The sequence below is a fragment of the Hakea prostrata genome, chromosome 4 (assembly GCF_041222555.1).
Source record: "Hakea prostrata isolate BN-2017 chromosome 4, UWA_Hpros_2, whole genome shotgun sequence".
Taxonomy (NCBI): domain Eukaryota; kingdom Viridiplantae; phylum Streptophyta; class Magnoliopsida; order Proteales; family Proteaceae; genus Hakea; species Hakea prostrata.
The window spans coordinates 54,538,699-54,547,506 of record NC_142603.1 but is presented as its reverse complement, the minus strand read 5'-3'; the positions used below and the strand labels follow the sequence as shown (position 1 = coordinate 54,547,506).

General features: G+C 36.2%; 1 protein-coding gene across 1 annotated transcript; it reads right to left on the bottom strand.

Annotated features, from left to right (window-relative positions):
• Positions 1–277: 277 nt before the first annotated feature.
• LOC149019689 (cuscuta receptor 1-like) lies at positions 278–4,723 on the bottom strand. Its single transcript, XM_089153663.1, is given in 9 exon segments — positions 278–1,848; positions 1,850–2,335; positions 2,337–2,380; positions 2,994–3,152; positions 3,244–3,405; positions 3,524–3,595; positions 3,732–3,896; positions 4,075–4,230; positions 4,324–4,723. Coding segments are annotated over 9 exon segments (2,934 nt in total). The 5' UTR covers positions 4,697–4,723; the 3' UTR covers positions 278–531.
• Positions 4,724–8,808: the final 4,085 nt, after the last annotated feature.

Here is an 8,808-nt window from a genome sequence, read left to right as displayed (position 1 = left end):
TGGGTTGAACCAGGTTTCGACATGTTTCACATAAGTTGTTGAAACACCAGTTGAGACAAGTGTTCCTACTACTGTAAATGACCCACTTGGATTCCAGAGTATACACCCTCTAGGCTCTATTAAGGAATTGCAAGATTGATTCTCCTTGATTCAATTGACAATTGGACTATAGAGATAAGATCCTTAGAAAAGCAAGTAAAGCTGGATGCAAAATCTAGGCCTCTTACTTTTCCTTTTCAAAGTAGAAAATCCGTATATCGTGTATTCAAGTCCTCCTAATCATGGTTCCACGAATTGCAATTAAATTTCAGGCCGATTACAAAAATATGATTGGACAAGTTCAATCTCATCCCCAAGTATATGCTTATAGTCTTTACTACCACATGAAAACTTAACCCTTACAGATATCTCTATATGTGTGTGTGCAAGTGGCGATTACATAATCTCAAAATAGAAAGAAAAAAAAAGAGATGATTCTCACCTAGCTAGTAGAAGTCCCATACTACTTTTCATTGAGTGGTAAGGAATTTGCTAGCGGTTTTTTATATAATACAAACACCAGAAGATCCTATCACTGCACCAATCAAGGCATCTATCCACAATTTTGTAGTACTTTAGACGCCAATTTCTACTGAGAATAAGAGGGGCAACAACAGCCCAGAATCCCAAGAGAAAACAAATAGCCACATATGAATAGAAAAATAAGTGGTTGTCGAGAAGACTTTGTTCTTCATCATCTCCTTCCTTGTGTTCATTGTGATGTGATTGTGGTGATGAACAGTTGACTTCAATTGGAGGTCCACAAAGTCCCAAATTACCCATATAGCTTTCCTTTGTGAAAGTAGCAAAATTTTTCTCGTACGGGATCCTTCCTGAGAGTTGATTGAAGGCCACACTAAAATTGGATAAGAAAGTGAGTTGTATCATTTGAGGAGGTATCACACCAACCAACTTGTTGTGTGACAGATCTAAACTTTCCACCTGTTTTAACTCTTGGAAGGATTCTGGTAAATAGCCCGTCAGAGAATTGTGAGAAAAGTTTAGTGAATGCAAGGCTCTCAACTCCCCCATTTGAGATGGTATATCACCAACCAATTGGTTTAGAGATAAGTCGATCCCGGTCATTCCGAGAAGAGGATCACCCTTGTACAAGTACAATTTTCCCTTTGTGGTAAAATCGATATCGAACATGTCTTCCTCATCTTCATACCCGAATTGAAATCCAAAAAACTCATCTACTTCAGATTCTTTTAGCCATGAAGTGATATTGTTGAGGCAAGAAGGTATGGTTCCAGATATATTGTTATTTGAAAGATCCAAAACGCGTAATTTGCACATCTGGCATAATGATGGTGGAAGATAACCAACAAAGTGATTCTCTCTCATAAGAAGTGACATAAGATTTGGGAAGGCAATAGGTAGCAGCCAATCCTGGATGTTGCCGAACATGGAGTTCCCACTAATGTCTAGAAGGACGAGTGAGGGTACACTTGATGGTGTGATAAGGAAGGGTCGTGTGAAGAGATTACCATCAAGACTCAAGGTGCGTAGATTTGTCAAATTAGAAACTCTTGGCATTGCATGTAAGTGGTTTCTTGATAGGACCAAATGTAACAATGAAGTATTGTTTTGAATTAATCCATTGGGTACCTCACCTACAAAGTGATTATTTGATAAGTCCAATAACATTAGGTTAATTAAATTGCCAAATGAGGGAGGAATGCAACCTTGAAGTTTGTTTTTGGACATGTTCAAGAATTCTAGATTTGGGAAAAACACATTAAAGTTCCTAGGAAGTTCCCCCTGAATATTGTTGTCAGAGATATCAAGATTTCCAATTGTCGATGTTCTCATTTTTGAAGGGTAATGGAAGTGGGCCATGCAATTGGTTACCCCTCAAGGACAAATGAAAATAATCTACAGAAGTAGCATTATACAACAGCCAGGATGGAATTGTTCCTTGAAGTGAGCTGTATGATAAATATAACTCATATAGGTTGTGTTGGGTGGCAAGGAAGTGGGGAATGATTTTGAGTTTACAATTTTCTAAGGATAAGGATTGTAATTGGAAAGTTGGAATCCAAGTTGGGAACTCTGTTTCAACTTCCAAATCTCTATTGTTTGAAAGATAAATCCATTCAAGTTTTGAAAGGTTAGCAAACACAGAGAAAGTCACTCCTTCCAACTTATTTTCAGAAAGGTCAAGGTCGATAAGAGAAGTTAGGTTGGAAATTGAAGGAGGCACGATACCTACAATTTGATTTCCATAAAGATCGAGGGTTTCCAAAGAATTCAATTGGCTCAAACATGTCCAAGGGACATTCTGCATAGAGTTCGATGGCAAGAGACAAACTCCGTAGCTTCCTTAGTTTACAGAGCCCTGTAGAATAAATATTAAATAATTAAAACAAAGCATGGGATTTTCATCAATCAATTAATAAAATGGAAATTAAACAAGATATTTTATTTTCATAAACAACGTTCTAGTTATTTATTTGAACATTATTTATATGGTAGAGAAGCAAGGGTTTATTCAAGTAAGGTACAAATAGGCAGAATGTGAGTAGGCCTAGATGAGATGAGACCACAATTGAAATGGAGCATCAATCATCAACCCATGCCACTCTCTTCCTTCCATCTTCGCTAAGTAAGATCAGCCAAGCTTGCCTAGCTAGGTAGGCAGATTGGGCTGGATTCGGCCAACTTATTTTTATTTCTCTCTTCGTTTTTTCATTTGTTTTTCCTCTTTGTTTTCAAAACATTTTGTATGGGTCTGTCAATGGTAAGTTCTAACAAGCTTCTGAAAAACTGTGACTGGCCCAACATGTCCAATTAACACCATTTCCAGGTCATGGTGCAGAAAAAACATTGCATTGCAGTCTCTTAATTGAGAACCAAAAAAGTACAAAAATTAGACATCAAATATAATAGCTAGGGAATCTAGCAACAAATTAATGGGCCTCTTAGTTAATGCATTGGTATTTGGTATGTACCTGTTGATAAGCCAAGTGAACCTCTTAAATTATTTGATGACAAATCCAGTTCTTCGAGCACGGAACTGTTGTAGAATAGGCATGAAGGTAAGTCTTCATCACTAAGATCATTATATTGCAGATCTAACACTCTGAGTTTCTTCCACCCACATGATAGTCCTGTAATGCACACATACGTAAACCATGTACATATCTCACTTTGCTCAAATTACAATGATTTTATGACATATATAATCTTTTTAAGCTTTACCTTTTAGGAGTGCTTTTGAGCCTTTGGTAGGAGTCATGTCAATTAGATTAAGAGTTTCCAAAGAATAATAATTTTGTTGTAGACAAGGTGGTATATGTTGCACATTGAGATTGCTTAAACTTAAATCCAATGTCTTGAGATTTCTTATTACTCCACATAATGCTGCACATGATAGTGTAATAGTGTACATTAAAAATGAATATAAAAAAAATTTAGAATTGGTAATAAATGTTTCTCTATCCCTAGCATGTAATCAGATTGTAGATTTAGAATTTTCTACCTTCCATGGTTCCATCACTGAAATTGTTATTTTTTAGAATCAGTTCCCGAAGATTTCTTGCTCCTCGTAATGCTAAAATACATGAAGATACATAATTTATTTTTTAGAAACTCTACATATTTATATAAATTTCATTGACTTTATTGTAAAACTAAAAAACAATTAGAAAAATATCATTTGTAGGGAGAAAGACTTTTCCTCATTGTACCTGTTAGGACGTTAGACGATTCTTCAAGAGCAAAATAGGATAAGTCAAGACTTTTCAAAGAAGAGAACGCATCCAACATGCAAGGAGGAAGACTTCTATTAGGACCATTACTAAGAACATTATAACCTAAATTTAATTGGCGGAGATTCTTCAATCCACATAATGCTGCAACACCACCATACATGAAACAAATTAAATTAAGGCCAAGTTAAATTATTCAATAGCATAAGTAGCTTGATCAATTAGGAAAACCATATATTAATAGCTAGATAGAATTTGACTTCAGACATTATTAGGTATAGATGAGATATCATAGATGGAATTCATCCCTTATCATAATTACCTGATAATAAAGGGGATGATAGGTTTAGAGAATTTCTATTTAAAACAACCTCTTCCAAAAAAGGAAGGCCACGTGCAAGACACCTTGGAAGGCCTCCATCGTCTAGATGGTTCCCACTTAAATTCAATGATCTAAGATTTCGTAGTTCACATAATGCTGCATGTTTGCAATAATTAATATTTATAATAAAAACTCAAAATTAATTAAGATGCAAAAGGTCTCATGATCTATAAATGGATTAATACGTACCTTGTGGCATAATCCAACCTCCAATGTTGCTGTATGTTAAATATAGGGATTGTAACTTTTTGAAATGAGTAAGTAAAGAAGCATTTGGGTACCATTTCCCTAGTTGAACTCCTCTTTCTTCGTCAAGAGAAATAGATATTACGTTGTGTGTGGAATCACAGCTTATGGAGTTCCAATCACAATAGTTATCTCCCACCCAATGACGAAGAGCGGTACCATTCGGATAATTGAAAGAATCTCTCAGTTGTAAGAGAGCAGTCCTCTCCTCCATCAAACAACTTTTGAAACCATAAACACTAAAACAAAAGCATAAAACACTCATGAAAACTGTTGTGGTAATCACCCCAGAAGAAGAACAAGAAGAGGTCCCCATGAATAGTTGAACTATCTATGGAGATTAAAGATCAAAGAATATTTTGAGTATAATAATAGATAACTTGTAAGATGTATATATATAAGGTGGCCAAGTCTTCAGTCTTCTTTTTGGTAGAAAATTCATTTATTCAAGTAGAGATAGACTAATATCTCTAAGCCAAAAAGTGAAGGGTGGCCAAATGTAGAGAGTTACATTCGCATGAACATAGCCAAGTCAAGTCAACAGAAAATGACTACCTTGATGGCAACTTTGAAAATCACCTCCGACTCTCTTAGCCCATGTTCTTCATTAACTAAAGAATGTAGCAACCATGTAAGTGTGTGTCGACAATTGGGAACGCCTCTCATTCATACCTTCCATAGTCAAGTCAATGAATTCAGTAACATCAACATGGTTCCCTTTTTCTTCCAACGTGTTCTGTTGTCTAAGAAAAACATACTTGATGCCAAATTTGAAAATCACATCTTAGTTGCCCATGGACCCCATTAAGAAAATAGGGAACTCCACTACATTATAGTTATTCAATGATTCAAGCTCCTTTTCTATTTAAACTACAAGGAAAATGTACAAATACGACATTCTTCCAATGTGTTCTTTTGTCTAAGGAAAACATACCAATGTCAAATAGGCATCGCACTCTTGTCTATTACAGCTGTTAGTTGGTTAGAGGAAATGACAAATATACCTTAACTACTTGTATTATTCTATATCTTGTGATATAAAATGATAAACCAAGGCCGAACTCCACTCCTTGGCTATAAGACCTGTGTCAGTCTGATAACTTGTGTTCTTTTGTCCTTTCTCAATGGAAGTTTATGTATCAAAAAACAGAAATTACGTTGTGTGGAATCACGTTATGAATTTCTAATCGCAACAGCCATCTCTTTCACAGTGATTAACAAGAGCGGAACCATTCTGATATTTGAGAGAATCTCTCAGCTGTAAGAAAGCAGTTCCTTTCCTCTATTAGACAGTTTTTGGAACCATAAATACTAAAACAAAAGCATAAAACACTCACAAAAGCCATTGTGGTAAATACCCCCACGCCCAAAAAGAAGGAAAAAAAAATTACAATCTAAAATAGATCTTCCCAATGGTGGCTTCCCTTATAATACGGTTGAGCGCCTTTGGTAAAGACCTTGGGTCAAAGATAATCTCAAGAATAGTTACATGTAACCCCGCCAAGTAATCGGCACTAGCATTCAGTTCCTGAACCACATAGTGGAAAGCATAATATGTTGAAACCGTACCGAATTACCGAAACCATTCCGATTGATACCCTTAATGTGTAGTGTTTGCTAAAGTAAGATTTTCCAGAAGTGGTCCAACTTTTTAGTAAAAGAAAAGCAAGTAATAGGAAGCTTCAATAGATGTGTATTGATTGACTTATCAACCACCACAAATCCAAAATAGATCTTGCCGTGTGGGTACAATTGTTGACTTCAAGTCAATCAATACCAATCCAACGTAGGTCTTTCCGTGTGTGTACATTGGTTGATTCTAAGTCAATCAACACAAATCCAAAGTAGGTCTTGCCGTGTGTGTACATTGGTTGATTCCAAGTCAATCAACACAAATCCAAAGCAGGTCTTGCCGTGTATGTACATTAGTTGACTCCAAGTCAATCAACACAAATTTAAAGTAAGTCTTGCTGTGTTAAAGTAGGTCTTCCATGTATGTACATTGGTTGACTTCAAGTCAAGTCAATCTTCACAAACCGGGTAGATGTGATAGTTAACATCTTAGACAAGATTCCACTCACTGTCAAAGTACTTGGGTGGCTCTGCTAATGGCTGAAGTTATTGGCGGTGAATTGAGGACCCTTGAAATCATGGACCATACGGTCTCTAAATTAGAAAGAAATTTGCATTGCTCATTCAAATTTTAAAACATTACATTTAACTAGATCATAGGATGAATCATTACACTCGTAGCAACAATAATACCCACACTTGTATGCTTGCAAACCCTAGAGCAAGGGACTGCGTACCAAGAACCATTTAGGAATAAACAAAATCGTCGGATAAATACAAGATGGCGTAGCCTCTTTATTGCTGTTGGATTTAAGGGTGTCAATTGCATACTCAAACCGTTTAACTGTACCAAACCGTTGAAAATTTGGTACGGTACGTGTTGAAACTGAATTTCTTTGGTACAGTTCTATTTTTTATACTAATAATGTCGGAATGTACCGAAACCGTACTGAATTGATACCGTACCAAATTAAGGAATATAATTTTACAATTAAAACACTTTACCTTTACACCATCCCTAATTTCCTGTTTCAGTTTTTCATTTCGTCCGTCACTCTTCTTAGATTTACTTGTTTTGTCTCTATTAATATCAGATTCTATCGATTGTTTGATCGCAATTTCATTAGGGTCTTAAATAACTAATAACAAAAGTGGCATGGGTTCGTTCATACTAAAATTGTACCACACTAGATACCGTGTTTAAACCGTTTTCCCGTATCGATTTTGTTGGTGCAACCTAGAGGGGGTGAATCCGTTGCAACTAGTGGATTGTCCCAATTTTTCGATTTGATTACAATTTCAAGATAAATTGAAAATTCAACTAAAAATTAACAATAACAAACAACCACAATAAAAGAACTTATAGTGGTTTGACTTTACAAATCTACGTTCACTCTTCTCTTGGCCTCAACAGAGATTTCCACTAGTGATTCTCTTTCAATACAATGGGTAGAGATTAAATCCTTTACAATATTTGTTTATCTTAGGGCAAGAGCACCCTCTTCAATCTTTGTTCACGAGCAAAAGCACCAAAAACCAATTCTAATCTACTTAGACTAGAATTGAAATAATTTCAAGAGAATGATGTTACCTAACAAAAGGTGTGACACTTTACCTCTTGTGTGAGTGTGATGCAATGAGAGTTGTATGCTCAATTGTAAAATGAATGCACTACCAACGCCTTTAATTACCTCAAGCTTACTTAGTACCTTGGTATGTTCTTCAAGGTGAAGTGAGGATGAGAGGCAAAGCACAATTGTTTTCTTGTAATTTGAGAACATGAGATTACTTGGGGAGTAGTTGATAAAATGTGAGGTTCAGAGCTCTCAAATGGGGTGAATTGGGCTTATATAGGTGGCCATTGAGTGCCTTAGCCAACCCCAACAGATAGAAAAAGGACATATTTTAGTCCAAATTTCAATCAAAATGGAGGTTTGTCTGAATCAGACAGAGCTCCGTCTGGGAAGTAGCCATTTAAAAACTAGCCGTTGAGGCTTACTTCAAACCAGGACGCAAAACCTGGTTTGATGGACGGACGACCATATTGCTCAGACGGATGACCGTCTACAGCATAAAGTGCACTGTAATGTGCATTTAGAGACTTGATTGGATTTTTGGGATTTTCTATTCAATTCTAAGCCTCATACACTCTCCTAACATGTCTTAGGTCAGTCTAATTATATGATATGTGAATAATTGAGTGCAATTACATATGAGTGTACATGAAGTGACTTAAGTCCTAATTTGCTAAGTCTTCTTGTTTGAGCTTGAATTGATGATCATTGATGTTCTTGAGTCTTCTTATACTCCATTATTCATGCTCGTCTTGACTTAGACTTCATGCCTATCTTGGCTTGGTCTTAGCATTGACTTAGGCTTAAGCATTTGGCATTGAGTTGGATTTTGTCCATTTGCTCTCATATTGAACTAAACAAACACAACTAAGTATAGCCATTAGTAATTCATGTTTGTTATCATCAAAACTAATTGATGTTGATGTGGCAATGCTGACATGGCATTTTTCAAAAGATTTAATACCGAAACCGTACTGAACCATTTTTGCAAATATGGAAACCGTACAGTATCGTGTAAATTCAATACGATACGATTCTGGTTTTAGGTATTCAAAGTTGGTACCGTACCAAAACCGCACCGAGTTACTGAAACCATACCGATTGACACCCTTACTATGATTGAGAGCTTCACTAGATGAGGATACCTGAAGAGGCTGGAGGGCCATTCAAGAGCCATGGATAGATCATGTCATAGCATGATCGAGTCACCATTCTTGATTAAAAACCTAGTGCAAGACACCAAAATGGATAAAAAATTGAAGATTATCCGAAGCACATTAGA